Genomic DNA, 20,501 nt, shown 5'->3' with positions numbered 1-20,501 from the left:
AAGCAAAGAACCAACCTCCAATTACCTTTATTACCAAGAACTCCTTTGGATTCCTCATTGATTCTCATGGGTCCAGCTAGTCCTCATTTAACCACAATTGGACCTGGTAAATCCATTGTTAAGTGATGCGGTCACTATGCAAAAAGCCGCATCAGACTTACGACATCACTTTCGATGTGGTCATCAAGTGAATTAACCCACAGTCGTTAAGTGAGACGTCATGTGACCACGACTTAAAGATTTTACGGCTGGCTCCTCTATCAACTCTGCTTGTTGGAAGCCAGCAGTGAAGCTTGCAAATGATGACTAGAGTGGTCGTAAGTGCAAGAACTGTTTGTAAAAGTTACTTTCTCAGCATCATCGTAACTTTGAACAGTCACTAAACAGTGCAGTTGCTAAATGAAGACTCCCTGTGTTCCTTAGAAAATAAAAAACGTCGAGTGATTGCTTTATCTCTCCCACCAAAAAGAGAAACAAAAGAAAAGAAAAAGGATTTTTTTCTGAGTGTCCCACGTGATTTCAAAATGTGAAATACAGGAAGTCCTCGACTTATGGCTACAACTGAGCCCAAAATTTCTATTGCTAAGCGAGACAGTTGTTAAGTGACTTTTGCCCCATTTTATGATCTTTCTTGCCACAGCTGTCAACTGAATCACTGCAGTTGTTTAATGGCATAGTTGTGGAGTTCCCCATTGACTTTGCTTGTCTGAAGGCCACAGAAGGTGATAGCTGACGGTTGCAGTGTCCCCTGTTTACGCAACCATCATAAATATGGGTCGTTTTCACACAACGTTTGTGTGAAAAATGGCCATAAATCATTTTTTTCCAGTGCTGTTGTAACTTCAAATGATCGCTAAATGAAAGGTTGTAAGTCAAGGACTACCTGTAGAGCAAGAAGATTGGAAAGTCCTGGTCTTGAGAATCTCTGGCTTTCCAGATACCATTGCGTTACAGTTCCTCAAATCCCTTAGCTTTAACCATGCTGACTAGCGCTCCCGAGAATTACAGTTCAGCGACGTAAGGAAGCTGCAGCATTTTCATGCTTGTTGCATAAAATGAGGGTAAAGCATCAGATAAAAACAAATGTGCTTTTAAAAAAATATTATTGTTGTAATTATTTGGAAAGAAAAAAAGGAAAGAAGGAAGGAAAAGAGGGAAAGAGAAAGAAAGAAAGAAAGAAAAAATAAAGAAAGAAAGAAGAAAGAGAGAGAAAGAAAGAAAGAAAGAGAAAGAAAGAAAGAAAGAAAGAAAGAAAGAAAGAAAGAAAATCTCACCAAACATTCATTTGTTGCACAAAATAAAACTAAATCTACTCATATGTTTTAGAATTAAATTGTTAAATTTAAGTCACACAACGCCCAAATGTTTAAGTGGTTATCTTAGGAAGATTCCCTTTGGTAAATTGGTTGTTTATAAAGGAGAAGTGGGTTTCTCTTACTTTTATATAACCAGATAAAGAATGGAAGCCCTTTCACTCTTTCAGTGTCAATTGTTTTACAATTATAAAAGCAGAGAATATTCACTTTCATTGTCCTCTTGTTAATTTCCAAAGAGTTAGAATATAATCCAGAAGATTATAAACATGTATAAACAAGACTAAAAAAAACCCCACTGTTTCTTCCAGAACAAACTGGATCCACGTGTCTATTGTGTGAAAGGCTACCATACCTATGACATTATTCCTAATTGTATTTGATGACATTCATTTTTGTGGGCCAGGGAAGCTTAGTTTTGAAGGGACGCATACAAACTTTAAAAATAAATAACTAGAAGCATTAGAATATCAGCCAAAGTTTAACATGATTTTAGCCAGGATGAATTTTTTTTTTTATGCAGGCATTTTTCAAAAGATATAGGTGGCAACAAAGCTTTTTCAGACACATTCTCTTCCTCCCTCCCTTTTTTGGCATGATGTTTATTTTTCATACCACAATTTATATTCTACGCAGAGAAGGCTCCAAAATCAATTAATGTAATGGTGTGTTTTTTTTTAAAAAAAAAATTACATCCAATCTGAATCATAAATCTCCAATGAGATACTGTCCCTAAAACATTTTGGAAATATTTTGACAGCGAAGGTTAACAATCACGATTTCTTTGAAATCGGCTGAGGAACATTGTAACCCAGTGCAGAATTCTAATTTGCAAATGGATAATATGGAACATGTAACACATAAAGGCACGCTTCCTTTTGTTCCTCTTTTTTTTTTTTTTATAGGGTTGGCCGACGTCCAGTCCTGCTCTTCTCAGTGTTGTTCATTCTAATATTTGGACTGACAGTGGCCCTCTCGGTGAATGTGACCATGTTCAGCACACTCAGGTTCTTTGAAGGGTTTTGCCTGGCTGGAATAACGCTTTCCTTGTATGCATTACGTGAGTATTGCCTTCAGAATACATCTCTGTAAAAAAAAAATGTGTATGTTATAAGCCTCATGTGTTTTCATATGATTATGCTAAGAAGATTGAGCACCAATTCTCTCTCTATATATATCTCATTACTCAGTTTCGTCTTGTGTCATATTACTGAAAAACTAGTCAAACTGGCTGGTGCAGCTATGGTGTTAGAACACCAGCGTAAGTGATGCAGAATGAAGGTAACCTAAGAGGGGGGGGGGAGTAAATATTCTCTTGGATCACATTTAATCTAGCCAACCAAGTATGGCAAGTTAGTATGCTCTGGGAAGTATGTGGGTAGGCACGATTATATAGACTATACAAGATGTCTCTTCCATCTCATCCTTTAAAAATAATTATGCATTGAAGCCAAATGCCTTTTTCATTGTCCGCTGCATCAAAAACATATTTTGACTGCAACTAGGCTCAAAACCAACATTTCACCCTAAAATTTCTCTTTCCCTTCCCAACCTACTCCCGAGTTGCTTTGGAAAATACTGCGCACCCAGATCTCCAAGCAGACTTTAGACAATATATGCAAAGATAAGAATAGACCATTTTTTCTGATAGTGGTTAATCCGTTAGATTCCGAGGGCAGTGATGGCGAACCTTTTAGAGACCGAGTGCCCAAACTGCAACCCAAAACCCACTTATTTATCGCCGGGTGCCAGGTGGGCGTGGCCCACTGGATGGGCGTGGCTGTGGTGGTCATGGCAGATTGGGTGGGTGTGGCCAAGGTGGGCGTGATCGTCTCAATGTTGCTCGTGGGGAGGGACACCTGTGGGGGCCGGGCAGGGTTGGGGGAGATCCAGGGGATCTCTGGCAGGTGGGGTGGTGGGCAGGAGGCTTGTCCTGCGGGGTGAGGCGAGGCAGGGCGGGGGTGCCATTGTCACAGGGCAAGGTGAGGCAGGGACCGGGGCGGCTGCTGCCTGACACCATTGGCCCCTGCACACAGAGGCCAGCGAGAGCACGGGTGCTGGGATGCATCCAGCCATGTAGGACCTCGGCGAGTGGGCGGCTGGTTGAAGAGGGTCGGCTGCCATCTCCAAGGCATGGCGAGCGTGCCCACAGAGAGGGCTCTGAGTGCCGCTTCTGGCACGCGTGCCATAGCTTCACCACCACTGTCCTAGGGTCTTCTTTTTCCCGAGCTTCCTAGCCTAGCCAAATTAATCTTTATAAGATTATGCAAAGTCAGATAGATGGTCTTCAAAGGAATACCCACAGCATGTTGTCAGTGCGAACTTCTGTGATTTGTTCTGCGAATCCATTCCCAATTCTTTTTTCTGAATCTTTTCCCTGTCACTGTTTTCATTATGGTTGCTCTCGGATCAAGGACATCCCAGTTAAGTAAAGTTAATAATATAAGTTCATGTGGCAGTTAGGATAAGGAAATAGTCATCCATCAATATTGCTCAATATAGCATAGGGGAGAAGATTTCCCATGTAGCCATACTTTATTTACCTGTTTTACGCGTTTCCTTAAATACCAGTTCCTTTCTTAGGTCAGAGAGGGAAGCCTGCATAAGGGGCTCAGTTTAAAATAATTAAGTCAGAAAACTTTCTGTATGTGAATCAATTCTAGCAGATACACCTGAAAATTAAGTACAGACTGTACTGTGCAGCCTAAAAGGTCGTAATAATGGCTTGTGTCCAAAAATTCTCTTTATCAAAAGAAAAAAGTGCCTTAGAAATGTTCTGTGGACTCTTACAAGAAGTAAAGAGTTGAGACAATTGATGTCATTTGAGACTTTAGAAAGAGTACAGAGAAGAGCAACAAAGATGATTAGGGGACTGGAGGCTAAAGCATATAAGGAACGGCTGCTGGAATTGGGTATGTCTAGTTTAATGAAGAGAAGGACGAGGGGGGACATGATAGCAGTGTTCCAATATCTCAGGGGCTGCCATAAAGAAGAAGGAGTCAAGCTATTTTCCAAAGCGCCTGGAGGCAGGACAAGAAGCAACGGATGGAAACTAATCAAGGAGAGAAGCAACCTAGAACTAAGGAGAAACTTCCTGACAGTTAGAACAATTAACCAGTGGAACAACCTGCCTCCAGAAGCGGTGAATGCTCCAACACTGGAAGTTTTTAAGAAGAGACTGGACAGACATTTGTCCAAAATGGTATAGGGTTTCCTGCCTGAGCAGGGGGTTGGACTAGATGACCTTCAAGGTCCCTTCCAACTTTATTATTATTATTATTATTATTATTATTATTATTATTATTATTATTATTATTATTATTATTATTATTATTATTATTATTATTATTATGTATGCCTCAGTTGCTATCAAATTCTTACTTTCCAACTGGTAAACCTGTTCGGTCTCATTTCTTCCTTATTTGCAACTTAAGCCCGTGTTAATGTTTATATAAGCATATTTGCTTAAAAAATGAACATCAATCTGTTGGCTTTTTTGCAAGCAGTGTTCCTAAAATTAAACCTCTTTGAAGATTTCTTTTCGCAAATGTAAACATCTGGATCACACATTCTTCTAGTAGCTGCATTGTAATGTACATTTTATGTGTGTAAAATTTTGAAAAGTACAAAATATTTAAAGATTTACAAATCAGTATGGGAAGAAATCATTTCCTATCGTTGAGATAAGTCTCAGAATATTCCCTGTAACCATTGTTAAGGTATGATTTATCTAAGGATAGTTTATTGGAAAATACTTTCTCAGACACAGTTGGACTGAGTTTATAGACTGCATGGAGCTGTAGGCCATGATTAACAGACCACAGTAACTGTGTTTACACAACCCCACCTCACCCCCCAAAGCATACTGTGTCTTACTGAGTTGGATGAACCAGGAGATAGTTGAGAACTTTGAATCTGGGTAGACTGGCTATCCTGATTTAGTACCCAAGTACTTTGATTTTTTTTATGAACTGAACAAAATTCTCATAATATGTCTTGGGAACACAGAAGTGGAATGTAGGTCACAAGATACAATACCACATAAAAAGATACAGTCATGCCACTTATAACATGACGCAAAAGCTTGTTAAAGATTATCTCGAACAATTAGAAGACCTTAGGGCTTGCGGTCCTTGTTTCGACACAGTGTTATTTCACCTGATCAGAAATAATTCTTCTAGGAACAGAATATCTTTCTGCTAGCTAAACAACATTGTTGGAACCAAGCCCATTTCAGTACAGTATTACTTTCTTTTGTTTAAAGATGCATACTCGGCTTTTCCACCATAAAAGCCCTTGAGGGGACCTTCAAAAACAGTATTACATCATGTTCAAAGTGTTATACCCAATAGAGAAGTTTAATGAATTGTGCTTGCCAAGTTAAAAGAAAGTAGCAGCGGTGCCAGGGGGAAATGTTTAATCATTAAGAACCATGCAATTAATCTAGATTACAGATACAGAATACTTCATGCAGTTGTATCATCGTCAGCATCCATCATTTAACCCTTCAAAAGTGGAGTGTTGTTTACAGTTTTAATATGAATACTTTGCCTAGCTAAGTTCCTCAATCAGTAGGAAAGGAAACTGAAATTTCATGGCCCAGTGGACTACAAATCGATTGACATCTGTGCTGTGTAATGTGCAATCCTTTTGGTACATAGCACTCCTTTATAAAATGTGAGGAATTTCAAATAAAAATTGTGATTTATGGTGTGAGTTGCAAGGAAAGAGAAAGAGAAGATGACCCCACAAGATGGATTGATTCAATTACAGTTATGATGAGTATACCATTGGAAGGCCTGATAGATCTGGTTGAGAACTGTTTGTCCAGGAGAAAATATATCTGGATGGTTATTAAGAATCAGTATTGACTCGATGGCACATAATCAGTTCAGTCAGGGCATGAGCTGGTTAAAAACTGCCTTTATGAATGTAATCCTCTATACCCGTGGAGGTGAACCTATGGCACGTGTGGCACATGTGACACGCAGAGCCCTCTCTGTGGGCACGCACGCTGTCACCCCAGTCCTAGGCCTTCAGCTGGGTTTTATAATACCTTTTCACTTTAGGCTTCCGCCGCCGTGTGCAAAAAAAAAAAAAAAAGATTCAATCAATCAATTTCAACTTCCCGCAGGGAAAAAAAAAGATCTCACAAAGTTGGAATTGATTGATTGAACTTTTTATTCCCACCCAGTCTGCTGTTACCACTGCAGCCACGCCCACCCAATGGACCATGCCCACCCAATGGGCCACGCCCACCCGGCACCCGACGATACATAAGTGGGTTTTGGGTTGCAGTTTGGGCACTCGGTCTCTAAAAGATTCGCTATCACTGCTCTATACCTTTGTTCAGAATCAGAAGTATTTTTCAAATCATTTCAATACAGTCAAATCATTTCAATACAAACCAAATATTTCTTTCTGAGGCGTCACGTTATAGTTAGTGAAGTCACACACACCTCTGGAAAGAACACATAAAGAAAAAGCACTTTATGGAACCTGATTTTTCTTCTTCCCAAACAAAAGTAAAACGTACACAACTGCAAGCAAATTTTTATTTGGATTCAAATAATATCTTCATGGCCAAATTAAGATAGTTCTCATTTAGCAACTACCCCATTTAGTGACCATTCACAGTTATGACAATGATTAAAAAAATAACTTCGCAACCAATCCTCATATTTATGACCTTCACAAGTTTGTAAAGCAAAGAAAAGGTAAAGGGAAATCATAAGCACAGTTGTGGTTTCACTTAGCAACCACTTTGCATAATGACTGAGTTGCCAGTCACAACTGCAGGAGCTAAATGAGGACTACTTATATGGGCAAATAACCCAAGAAGGAAAGTAATATTCCCAGAAAACTTTGTAATTTATTAAATAATCCCTCCCTCCCTCCCTCCTCCCTCCCTCCCTCCCTCCCTTCCTTCCTTCCTTCCTGTAGTAATATAACCATATAAGAAAGTAATGCAATTAAGCAGGTCAAAAAGTACTGGCTAGCTGCATTTATATTCTGGATTGTTGTGCAACAATCCCTCCTTTCCTACAGGCTTTTTTACAAAAATATACTAGGCTATGGCTATAACAGGCATGAAATTAATTGTAATTGAAAATGAATCCGTGTCAGAATGTGATGAAATCATACAAGCTGGAAGGAACCATTCACGCGTTGTCCAACCACCTGCTTAATGTAGAGATTGAAATTTAAACATTTCTGACACATGGCTGTCTAGTGTCCACTTAAAACAATTTCTGATGAAGGGAACCTACTACATTTCTGGGGGATTGGCTCTACCTTTGAACTATTAAGCAAAAAATAGCTCTAGAATTATGTTCCAGGTTAGCAATTTCTCATTCTGTTCAGCTTTTACCTGACTGTATTTGTCAGTGCTATGATTTAACAATTATGACTTGGCAGTTATTTTCGTTTTGTGTATCATATCACCACAGAACAGAATCTAGAGTTACACACTCCTTTAATTGCATCCTGCCAATCTATAATAATTAAGCTTTCACCTCTGTGAGATAGTGTTTCTTGGTATTTTCAGATTGTATGTATTCTTTTTAGTCTTTTTTTTTTAAATCAACTCAAACCACAATGGGCCTCTTTAAATCTCTATAAGCTATCATTATGGATATGAATGTATTTTGCTTAGTGCCTCACTCCAGCTAAAATCCTGTGATCACTTCCTTCAACCACTTCAGATTTAAACTGATCTTTTTAGTCTGTATCAGTTTGACATGTGCTCCTCCATAAATCCATTCCATCTAATTTCTGATTTGATCAGCAACTTTTTAAAAATTCCACATAACACGTATTTCTCTATAGAAATATTTATGCCTCATTAGTTGCCCAATGTATTTTTGTCAAAGTTTATAATTCTATGTATTTTATCCTCATTCAACTTTACAAATATTTGTATTTTTCACATAGAATTTCCTCACTATATAGGAGACATGGACAATAAAAAAAATAGCCATGTTCTTTGTTAGTCCAGGAAATGCGGACCATTAAAAACTTAAACTGAATAAAATGTTCAAATATTCCTCTTTCTGAGTGGACAAATGTAAGATTATTACCCTATTAGTTACTGTGATTGAAGTAAAAACACTCATCAGCAATTGAGCAAGGCTGGAGGTAATAACATTTGATTATTTTCAGTGCTGACTAACTCTTATCTTATACTGGTCATAGCCACTCTATTAATTTTAAAGGACAGTATATGTTCGCCCTCTGAATACTCAATCTTGAATACTGACTCCCCATAACTCTGTGTTAAGGAAGCTTTGTTTTTTTTTTCAAATGCTCTTCAAAAATAGCTCTTCTAATTCCTAATGAATTAGTAAGCTGCATGGGAGTTAGAGTCCAATAATACGTAGAATTTCACAGCTATTCTTCGCTGTTCTACATCAATCAATGTTTCTTCTCTTTCCTCTTTTAGGAAAGAGCTGTTTGTTTCCAGAGTTTCCAAGTCTAAGTAGCAATTGTTGCTGGCAAAAAAGATAAATCTCATATGTATGTGAAAAGAGTTTTCCATTTTGGGGCCGGGGGTTACAACTTACAATCACAATTGAGCCCAGAATTTCTGTTGCTAAGTGAGTCAGTTGTTAAGAGAGTTTTGTCCCATTGTACATTTTTTGTCACAGTTGTTAATTGAATCACTGCCGTGGTTAAGTTAGTAATATGGTTGTTAAGTGAATCTGGCTTTCCCATTGTCTTTGCTTGTCAGAAGGTCGCAAAAGGGGATCACATGACTCTGGGAGACTGCGACCGTCATAAATATGAATCAGTTGCCAAGCATCCAGATTTTGATCACGTGATCGTGGAGATGCTGCAAGGGTCATAAATGTGAAAAACGGTCATAAGTCACTTTTTCAGTGCCTTCAAACAGTCACTAAATGAACTGTTGTAAGTCAAGGACAACCTGTATTTATATTATTTATTTATATATCAAACTTTTCAACCACCCATCTCTCTCACAGAGATGAGATCCCTCATTTTCCGGTTGAAATTGCTATGTTCGTTCTGTCTCTAACGTGGCTTTAACCTTAATGTGCAAGATGTAAAAAGCAATGTAAAAAGCCAGAAAAGTATCAATGTTTCTGGCACATTTTACAAGTTTTCTTTTTTCAAGGAAGGTGCAAGAATATTGAAATGTGGACAAAGATATATTCTTCTGTTAGTTTTTAAAGAGTCTTGTTTGGATGTAGATGGTAATGTTAGATAGGTGAACCCCTCACGTTTCATCCATGATTCAACATAATATTTATGGTGGTTGCCATTTTACGAGGCTGTTTACCAGATACTTTAACTCCTGCTAAAATGGTAATGTGCGCTATTTTTAAAATAAACACTATGCAAACAATTGTTAAATCAAACGGAGTTATAGTGCTATGATAGAATGGCTGTAATTCAACATTTTAACAAGGCAGTGTTTTAACAAGGCAGTAATTTCTTCAGCCAGAAGAAATTAAGTTCTGGGATTTTTGTTTTCTTTTCCCGGCATTGTCAAACAATCAGACAAAAAGTGCAGCAACCCTGATAGCTTGGAACACCAATTGCAGGTCCTTTATGGCAGGGGTGGGGAATGATGGCCTTTTATGACTTGTGGACTTCAACTCCCAGAATTCCTGAGCCAGCTATAAAGTCATAAAGGGGCCATGGTTCCCCACCTCTGCTTTATGGAGTCCTTGACATTCCATACTATCAGGGAAGTTGCCTTGCACAGCCACCTATAGCTGTGACTTTGTATGACTCACATTTGCTCCATTTCATGTGCTGTGTGTGTGTGTGCATGTGTGTGTGTTGATAATAATTTAGGTAGAGAAACAGCTTTAATATCTGTGTGGGATGCAAGTAAGGCTGTTATGAGGGGTTATTTCATACAGTATAATTGTTTAGAAAAGAAGAAATCCCTGGAAAAGATGCAAAAAATATTAGATGAGATTAGATGGAAAGAAGTTGAGTTGCAAAAGACACCTACGGATGTAAAAATTTCACAACAAATTTAAATGTTACAGCAACAACTGTCTATGCTAACAGTTCAAGAAATAGAAACAAAAATGAAGTATGTGAAACAACACATTTTGAATTTGCAAATAAACCAGGGAGATGGTTGGCATATAAATAAAGGAAGGAAAGGCAAAAGCGAATGATTGAGAAAATTTGTGAAGGGGATTAAGCAATAACTGATAATGAACTTGTTAAAAAGACTTTCTATAAGTAGGGTTGCCAGGTCTGCTTCCAAAAAATAGCGGACAAGCGGGGGGGGGGGTGTTAAGTAGTACAAAAAGTACACTGTACAGCTTTAGATTACGTACCATTTCATCATAAAGCTTTTGAATAAAAAAAATGTCCACTATTTTGTGAAAAAAAATAGTGAACATAATGTGAAAAAAGTGGACTGTCCACTCAAATAGTGGACACCTGGCAACCCTATCTATAAGTTTTATTCCAACGTATAAAAAACAGGAGTTAAATAGGTCTAAAATAGAGGAATATCTTTTAAGACAAAGATTACCTAAAGTATCACAATCCCAGAGGCTACTTGTGAATGACCCAATAACGAAATATCAGAAGCTATTAAAAAAATGAAACCAGGTAACGCTCCAGGACCAGATGGCCTTACAAGTCAATACTATAAATGCTTTGAGGAAGAACTTCTACAGCCACTAAAGGACATAATGAATGATATACTTCAGGAGGGAAGGATACACCAAACATGGAAGGAAGCCAATGTTGTGTTATTACCGAAGGAGGTTCAGGATCCTACAAAGACAAAGGATTATAGACCAATAGTCACAATGACTATAAACTCTTTGCTACAATTTTGGCAGAAAAACTAAAGAAGACCAATCTGGCTTTCTGCCAAAAAGACAGTTAAGGGATAATGTGAGGACTGTTCTGAATATCACTGAATATTTACAATACCACAATGAGAAACAGGCAGCTTTAATATTCCTAGATGCAGAGAAGGCCTTTGACAATTTAAATTGGACTTTTATGTTTAAAGTTCTGGAAGAAATGGACTTTGGAGAGAGCTTTATTCAAGGAGTTAAAGCTATTTACACATCACAGCAAGCAAAAATGGTTATTAATGGTGATTTAACTGATCCACGCAACATTCAAAAGGGTATGAGACAAGCTTGTTGTTTATTTAGGTGTTGGAAGTTTTGAATAGAAACATTAGACAAGATGAGAGAATAATGGGTATAAATATGAAGAAAGAAGTTTACAAATTGATGGCATTTGCTTATAAAATCAAAAACTCTTATTCCACAAGGATTTTCCAATGCGGCATCCAGGCCACTATCTTTATATACTGAAAAAGTATAATAACAGCATTAAGCTGTTTTTCTCCCTCATTCAAGGACTTTTCTCTATTTTGTTATAAAATCTTGTCTTCCTTCTCCCTTCTCTCTCTTTTTGGATATACTGTGTACATCTGTATACTGTATATGGGTGATCGTGAAGCAGTAAATGGAGCAGGCATGTACAAAAGGGGGGGGGGAATCACTAATGTTCAAACTGTAATTCTGGTTGGTAGATCTTGGAAGTACAAGTAAAAACAAACAAAGCACCTTCCAGGAGCTCATCCCTGGATTGCAGAATAAAATTATACAGGCAATGTATTCTGGCATGCTGCTCTGTATAAGTGGTCAAAAATTTTGCCAATAATATATATCTTCTAGGACCTTTTAGCCAAGGTTTGTGTAGGTATCTTGATAATGTTATTTGGATGTGGGTTGACATACTTCTTAAATTATCTGAAATAAGATATCTGTTTGGTTATCTTAGACTGTGACCTTTTTGTTCCCTTCAATGACTTTTCCTAACAGCCTATGCTAAAGAGTTGTTAAGATGATTGATGACCGAGAAATTCAAAACGGATGTGGTTCATCTTTCTTAAGTCCGGTTTTCTTAGTAGTGAAACTGAAGTAAGATTTGGCACAGACACGGGAGAAATTAGGTCATTTGTACTTACCTTCACTTCAGCTTTTCAGGCCAATTGCTGTAGGTAGCCTTCAATTAAAATACTAAGATACCCACACACAAATACACACACAAGATGGAACAAGGAGAAATTTTGGGGGGGGATTAATTATAATTTAATTAATTAAATTTAGTTAATGTAATTGTCATGGTTCCGACAGATGAAACTCTTCAAAAGAACTTCGAGGCATTGTTTACCTTAAAGAATCTTTTATTCAAGAAACAAAGTATCGGCACTACATAGTTGAAACCAGAAACTAAATTCCCCTCCCCCGGATACAAAGGAACAAAGTGCAATTCCCTCCTTCAATAAACAGTCATAAATCACATTCCCCAATTGAAGCGCGGGCAAAACACTGTCAGCTCTGGGCCCAATGTCCTTGGGTTCTCACGACTAAGTTATTATTGATATGACTAGCTGGACTCTCATCACTATTCCCCCTTCCAGAAGCAACTAATTCTAAAAGCAATAGAGAAAATGGCTGCATTTCCATCTGTTGTCAAAGCAAGAACATCCGATGTTAGCAGCGTTCTCGTTGACAGTAATTATTTCTGACATTTTGAAGAGCACAATTTAGTGGTCAGTGTGAGAGATCAAGGACCCATGCCCCAAACTTTCAATTGTAATATTTGCTCTTGTGTATCTTGAATTGGATGTTTTTAATGTTTTTTTACTGGTTTTACTGTTTTCATTATTTTATTTTATTTTATTTTTTATTGTGTTATTTATTTATTTAATTTGTTTGCCATCCATCTCCCTACATATTTTATGAACTGTAAGCTGCCAGAGTCATTGACTGAAATGGGCTGCCAAAGAAGATGGATAGATGGATGGATGGATGGATGGATGAACGAACTAACTATAAAGGAAAACTGTATTCAGTATTGGAATGGTGTATAACCCTACTAAGATAAATAAATTCACAGTGCTAAGAGTAGCATTCAACTCTGTATCGTTATTGAGAGCTGCTAACTCCAGTTCAGGAGCCTGGTTTAAAGAGTCAAACTTTGTATTGATGTTTTTTTTACTGGTTTTACCGTTTTCATTATTTTATTTTATTTTTTATTGTATTATTTATTTATTTAATTTGTTTGCCATCCATCTCCGTACACATTTTATGAACTGTAAGCTGTCAAAGTCATTGACTGAGATGGGCTGCCAAAGAAGATGGATGGATGGATGGATGAACGAATGAATGAACTATAAAGCAAAACTGTATTCAGTATTGGAATGGTGCATAACCCTACTAAGATAAATAAATTCACAGTGCTAAGAGTAGCATTCAACTCTGAGAGCTGGTAACTCCAATTCAGGAGCCTGGTTTAAAGAATCAAACTTTGTATTGATATATCTCGTGCTGATTAAACTAAAATTCAATATATTTGATATAAAACTAAATGTCAGACATGGGCTATTTCCAGTTGGTGAAATCAAACATTCACTCTTGGTGATACTATAATTCCCCCTGTGAGCAAGCAATTATTTTTCATGTTACAATGACTGATTTAATATTTTCTCCTACAGGAACATTACATATCATTTCAAAATAAACTATCTTGGAGCAAAGACTTTCCTTTGAGATTAGTTGAATTTCTGTTATGTGCAGCCAGATAAAAGTTGATACTGTATGTACCACTGTGTGCAAAGCTCACCAGTTCTGGGTAGTAAATATTTCCATAGTTCCTCATAAAATGTATGGCATTGTAAATGAAAAATTAGACTATATCTTGTTAGACAATGGCTCTCTTATGCTCTGTATATTTCTGAACTTGATTCTTTAAAAAATACAGCTGGCTGTCAAGTTCTGGCCTTTGATCTAAGTGTATGATAAAGTGAGCTTTGCTGACAGCCATTAAGGAAACACAGCTGAAAATAAATGAAAGCCTGATGTATGCAGATATTAATAAATAATCTGTCTCCTGGAAGAAATAATTTTGTCCATAGATTTGGCAGTATTCCTACTTTTGGGAAGGATAACATTTACCAACCAGTTTAGCATTACAGCACTGAAGAAAAACTTTGTTGATTAGAAATTTAGAATCAGGTAATTTCACTTCACTAGTGCTGAATTACAGGGTATAAAAAACCCTACATTGGTAAATATGCATTGAGTAAAATATATATATATATACATAATATTGCTGCTTTTATTACTCTAGAGGTGAAAGGTAGAATAAAATCCAGGTAAGCCATGGGGCCTTTATCAAGGGGGATTATTGTGTCAGAGTATTTATTCCATGTTGTGTAATGGTAAATAGATAAAAGAAAAGTTGGTAACATTACTGGAATGAACAGAGTTATATAGCTGTTGGGCTTTTTTTTGTTTTTGTTTTCCTTTGAGTCAAACTAGAGTTCTGGTGATTACCTGGATACATCTATACAATTTTCTAGGTAGCATTCTAGGTAGAAATGGTTTGCCGTTGCTGTCTTAAGGATGGAGAAGGAATAACTGATCCAAGATCATCCAGCTGGCTTTTGTGCTAAGATAGGAATAGAACTCAAATTGTTGAATTCCTAATCCAGCACTTTAACTAAGAAACCAAATTGGCTGTCAATATTACAATTATATATACAGAGTATGTAGTGTTATAACTACATAACCTACCTCAGTCTGTTGACCTCTAAGTGGACCTCAGCCATGGATACTGTATTCATATGGTGCTGCTGACTGAGGACTTCCACAGACTTAGGATTTGGAAACAATAGCAATCGTTATTTGTTGGAGAGACAGTCTGTTAGATTAACACAGAGAATTTCATTCATGTCTGAGCTTAGGCTTCAAGTGTTGCTAATACTGACTGAATTGAGTTTTCTATGACTGTACTTTAATTTGATTAAACTTTTCCGCCTATCGGCAAGTAATAGTTGATGCTCTATATAGAATAGGTATGGAAAGGCTGGGCAGTGAAACATGTGTTTCCGTCATCTTTTCATATGTTAACTGTAGTGGGAGGATGGTGAGGACTTGTAATTTGTATCCCCTACCTTTGTTATACAGTAATTTCGAATGGACCTGCATGTAAGAGATTACAGAAAGTAATTTTCTCTTTTAAGTTCGCAGCATTATATGATAGTTTATAGAAATCAAACATTTGGATTTCAGCATTGCACGGGAAAGCATTCTTTTGTTATATGCCCAGATATTTGGTCTGTGTTTTAAAAAGCCTTAAAACTATACTGCTCTTTTTTTTTTTTCAGGAAAGCTTAGTCTCTCTCTCTCTCTCTCTCTCTCTCTCTCTCTCTCTCTCTCTCTCTCTCTCTCTCTCTCATTGAATAATAGGTAATAATAGGTAAATTTTACATGAGCTTTAATATGGCTTCTCCTGTAAAGTAACAAAGTACTTTGAGAGTGCAGGTGTCAATGTGCTGTGTTAACATTTGTTCTTTGTCCAGTCATGGGTCATAAATTTGCTTTGTTGTGACACATTACTTATGACATTATGAAAACAAACATCACTGAATTTTTAGTTACATAGGTCATTTGAGGTTTCATCTGGAGTTAAAAAGATCTACCCTTAGAATAGGGTAGGCCAGGGGAAAGCAATCAGACCAGTTTCTTCAGAAACCTTCAACCTTGAAGATATTCACTTTACCTTAAGCTCTGTTTATCTCCAGTTAACATGACAGAAATGAGAAAATATTTTCCTCTGTCATTGCTCCACTCCCACTTCTTCTCCTTTAGAAAGAGGCCTACATAATTTGTGATCTACTGTACTGAAGAAAGCCCTCCGACTTGGTTATAATATAAATTGTGCCAGACTATTCTAAACTTTTGCTTGTTCATATATTTTAAATGCTGATCATCTGGATTCTTGCAGATTTGTTTCCCCATCCCAAATTAATTTCAGCCACTTTAATTGCATGGTTGTTATTTATGCAGATTATGTAGCAGCATTTCTGAATGTAATGATTATTCGCTAAGAAATTATTCCAAGAAAAAGATTCTCAACTAAGAAATCATATATTTAAGAACTAACTCCAAGTAACATTCCCTCTCTGAAATACTGTTTGTCAGATGCGATCTTCTCATAAGTTTATGGCATTGGATGAATAGCACTTGCTTCTCCACCCCACCCCCACCTCAGTCATTAAGTACTGTGTCCTACTAACCTGATCAAAGGATCTGACATAAGCCTTTAGTAGCTATTAGGGAGATATTTGTGTGAGTACATTGACTAATTTGCAAACAAGGATGTTCAATGACTGTGTGAACGGGGCTAATTGTCCAGGATAATTTTAAACAGGAGCAGGGCTCATCAGGGTCCCCTGTATTTTCAACCATCTTGGCATTTTACCCTATCCCAAAAGATGTCCAAGTTAAAATTGCTGGACAAATATGGAGGCCCACTGTCACTCCTAAGATCTCTTCACCAGTGCTGTTTCTCCTTGGTATTGCCACATTTTCTCTTGCTCTTCTCTTTATTTAGAATAAACTCTTATCGAGGGATGATTTATCATGACAAGAACAAAGTATGTAATTCAAATGGCAACTCTTGTGTTTTTAAGAACTTTGAATAAGTTGGTGCAAAATGATGGCTTTTCTGACCCAAGTGTATAACTTACAGTATATACAGTACAATATATAAAGTATTATATAGTCATATAGATAATATAATATATATTATAAATTAATATTATCTGAGTAGGATTGGTTATGATCTCAGATATGATCAACTAATAAGTACATTTTTGTTCCTTTAGGGGAAGGTAGTTCTTCAAAATTATTTATGTTTGAACTGTCGCGTTTTATAGATAAAATCTCAGCTTCTTGTTCATTTTCATTGCTATACTACCAGAAACTCAAAGAAGCAAACCAGAACATGATTTATCTTTTTGGTCCAAGAGGCTTATAGGGGGACTTAAATGTTATCAAGGAAAAATGTGTAGCCTTCTTAATTTTTGCCCACCTCAGTCATCATAAAAACGTCAGGTGCTTCAAGGGCTATGACAGCATGAGAAAGCTAGAATTTTGTATGATTTAATATGCCTACTTGTTAAAATCAATCTTCAATGAGGAAATTGAACTAGCACTTGCTACAGGTGCCTAAATTACCCTGCTAGCTCAGGTTAGTGTATCCTATTGCCAGTCTTGAAGTAAGATACAAACATTAGTTAATTTTCATCTCTGTGGCTATAGTGGAGACTGGGGCTATGTCTTCATGCACAAAATGGATTAGGCTAGCTCAGGGGTAGGCAACCTTGGCTCTTTTATGACTCGTGGACTTCAACTCCCAGAATTCCTGAGCCAGCCATTTGGAGCAGAGCCATCTTAGTATTAACTCATTCAAAAGGGTTGATACATATAATTAGGCTTAATTTCTTTAAGGTACACTTTAACAATCAGTGTCCTTCCTTCATACAGGTAGTTCTCAACATACAATCATTCATTTAGTGACCATTCAAAGTTACAACCGCACTGAAAAAAATGACCTACAACTGTTTTTCACACTTGCATGGCCACATGATCAAAATCTGGACGCTTGGCAACTGGCATGTATTTGCGACGGTTGTAATGTCCCAGGGATATGTGATCACCTTTTGAGACCTTCTGTTAAACAAAGACAATGGGGAAGCCAGATTCACTTAACAGTCATATTACTCACTTAACAATTGCAGTGATTCACTTAACAACTGTGGCAAGAAAGGTCATAAAATGGGGCAAAACTCACTTAACAACTGTCTTGCTTAGCCACAAACATTTTGGGCTCAATTGTGGTCGTAAGTCAAGCACTATCTGTACTTAAATGTAGCAAAAACATTTTTCCCTCAAAAAATAAATAAAATAATAAATCTGGCCTTGCCTGACTTTCTCCACCTTGCTTGCTTAGGACCAAATTCCAGAATGCTGCTATGCATTCTGGCATGTCAAACAGTTACTGGGCCTGAAATGAGAAGCCCTGTAATCTTTGTTAAATATAGCGACAAAGGCCTGGCCCCAGATTTTGGGAGCAGACTGGCCTTTCATTATGAAAAAAACTGCTTGTAGTGCTACATTACCGAAGCAGCAGTGGGACTGTGTAATTAGTTGAGGCACATGAGAGAAGACGAGTGGGGTGGAATGGATCATTCTCACTCTCCAAAATGGAAATATTTTATATGCTATATACAGAAGTGCCAAAGAACTGGTTGAGATTTTCTATTGGCTTTATAAGCTATGCTGCTTTCTGAAAACCTGGAAGAAGGATGAAATGTGATGTAAATTAGGAATTCAGTCAAGGTGGGACCTATAGAAGCATAACTTTTGAGGGCACTCTTAAAATTCTTTCATTAGGGTAGCTAGAGGTAGCACAGTAAGAGCATCTCAATTTGCTAATGCTTCTTCTAGTCTCTGCCAAGCACCAAGAAAATACATCCTATTGATTATTTGTTCATTGAATTGCTTGGTGAGTTACATCTTTGCTTCTCACAGCCTAGTTTTCATTCTTAAACAGCAGATATACTTCAGAAGAGGATGTGGGGAGCAATCAAATTCTCTGGATCCTCACTAAGCTATAGGAATGTTTATAGGCCATGCTGGTAGAAAACTCTTGCAGCTGGAATTCTAAAATATCTATAGAAACACCAGGTAGGTTAATACATCTTTAGGATATAGGTAGTCCTCCCCTTACAGCCACAGTTGGGCCTAGGATGTTGGTATGAGTGAAGTAGTCACCATGTGACCCCTTTACTTAAGATCGGCAATCTTGTCTCTCCCAGTTGTCATTAAATGACTGTATGGGTCCTTAAGTGGGAAAGGGTTCAGGCCTTCTGGGCATGATGGGGTGGGGAGAAGGCTGGACCCTCAATGGAGAGAATGATTGTGGGGACAATAGTCAGTGGTGGGATTCAGCCGGTTTGCATCACTTCGGCAGAATCGGTAGCTAATTTTTTGTTGCCCAGGCCCAAAATGGACTTCCGGAAATGGCATCCACACAGAGAACCGGTTGTTTACATATTTGAATCCCACCACTGACAATAGGGTTTGCTAGTGTTGTTACCAAATTTAAGGTTTGTTCCTCCAGTGCACTGAAGGAATTTCTCCTCCCCTCCATGCAGGGAGGAGAAATCTGTGGGATGAATGTACCTCATACCTGGTGGAAACACTAGCAAAGGCCATCATTCTATAAGGCTCTGCTGACATTTTTTCCCTCCCCTCCAGAAGACAAAACGCTAGCAAAGGCCATTGTTCTCAACTCATTCTGAGCTTTTTTGGAGGGGAAAAAATTATTGAATGCCAATGTTTTTCCCTCCCTTTCAGAGGGGAAAATGCTAGTGAACACCTGAAAGGCTTAGAACACTGGTTATGACTGCAAATGGTGATTAAGCAGTGAGTCATAAGTCAAGGACTGCTTTGCCTAGGTACTTATTAAGATATGATGGTAAGATTTTGACTATTGAAGAGAATTTATTTTTTCATGTAGACCACTGTTGCGAGTGTTCTAGCCGATTCCTGGGATTTTTCCTTTAGCACTTCAAATATAAATTCAAATAGCTATAGATCTAAATTTATACCTTACCTAAATTAGAGAAGCAGATATAATTAATCTCGGTACTTTTAAGGTACAATACAGTATTTCTCTGTTCTATGCTTATCTTGCTTAGTATAGGAAAACCTTTATGACTGGTGACTTAATGATCATCCAAAGTTACAACTGAATAAAAGAAAATGATTTACGACCACCCTCAGAGTTACGACTGCCACACACAAAAGACCCCACACAGTCACCTGATGGCATGTCAGGCTCTTAGCAACTAACCTGCACTTATGACCAGTTGCAGCATCTTGCAGTTATGTAACCGCAATTTGCAACTGTCCGGTGGGTATGCTGGATTTGTTTAACAGCCACACTTAACAACTGTGGCGACTCACTTAACAACCACTGTAAAAACAGGTTGTAAAATTCAGTCAAGTCACATAGTGATTTGTGATTTTGTGATTTTATTAAATTTATACCCCGCCCTTCTCCCGGAGGACTCAGGGCGGCTTACAGCCAGTTTAAAACAATGGTACAGTACAATACAAAATTTAAAAAGATTAAAAATAATTATACAAATTTGGCCGCTTCTACTAAAAATTTAATTTAAAACCCCTCTAAAATACCCCTAGGCCAGTCCTGCCTGCTGAAATAACCAGGTCTTGAGGGCGCGGCGGAAGGAGGGGAGATCCGGAATCACCCGGATCTCTGGGGGCAGCTCGTTCCAGAGGGTGGGTGCTC

The 20,501-nt window shown here is 37.7% G+C and overlaps 1 protein-coding gene across 2 annotated transcripts in view; it reads left to right on the top strand.

Moving 5' to 3' along the window:
* SLC22A23 (solute carrier family 22 member 23) overlaps positions 1 to 20,501 on the top strand; it is an 87,365-nt gene that overhangs the window by 30,113 nt on the left and 36,751 nt on the right. For both annotated transcript variants that reach the window (XM_015814672.1, XM_015814600.1), the window contains exon 3: positions 2,219 to 2,373. In XM_015814672.1, coding sequence (XP_015670158.1) covers positions 2,219 to 2,373 — 155 coding nt within the window. The remainder of the gene's footprint in view (positions 1 to 2,218; positions 2,374 to 20,501) is intronic.

Source organism: Protobothrops mucrosquamatus, unplaced genomic scaffold (genome assembly GCF_001527695.2).
Source record: "Protobothrops mucrosquamatus isolate PMUCROS unplaced genomic scaffold, P.Mucros_1.0 scaffold_6, whole genome shotgun sequence".
NCBI lineage: Eukaryota > Metazoa > Chordata > Lepidosauria > Squamata > Viperidae > Protobothrops > Protobothrops mucrosquamatus.
The sequence above is the reverse complement of the archived record's forward strand: the minus strand, read 5'-3'. Positions and strand labels throughout refer to the sequence as shown.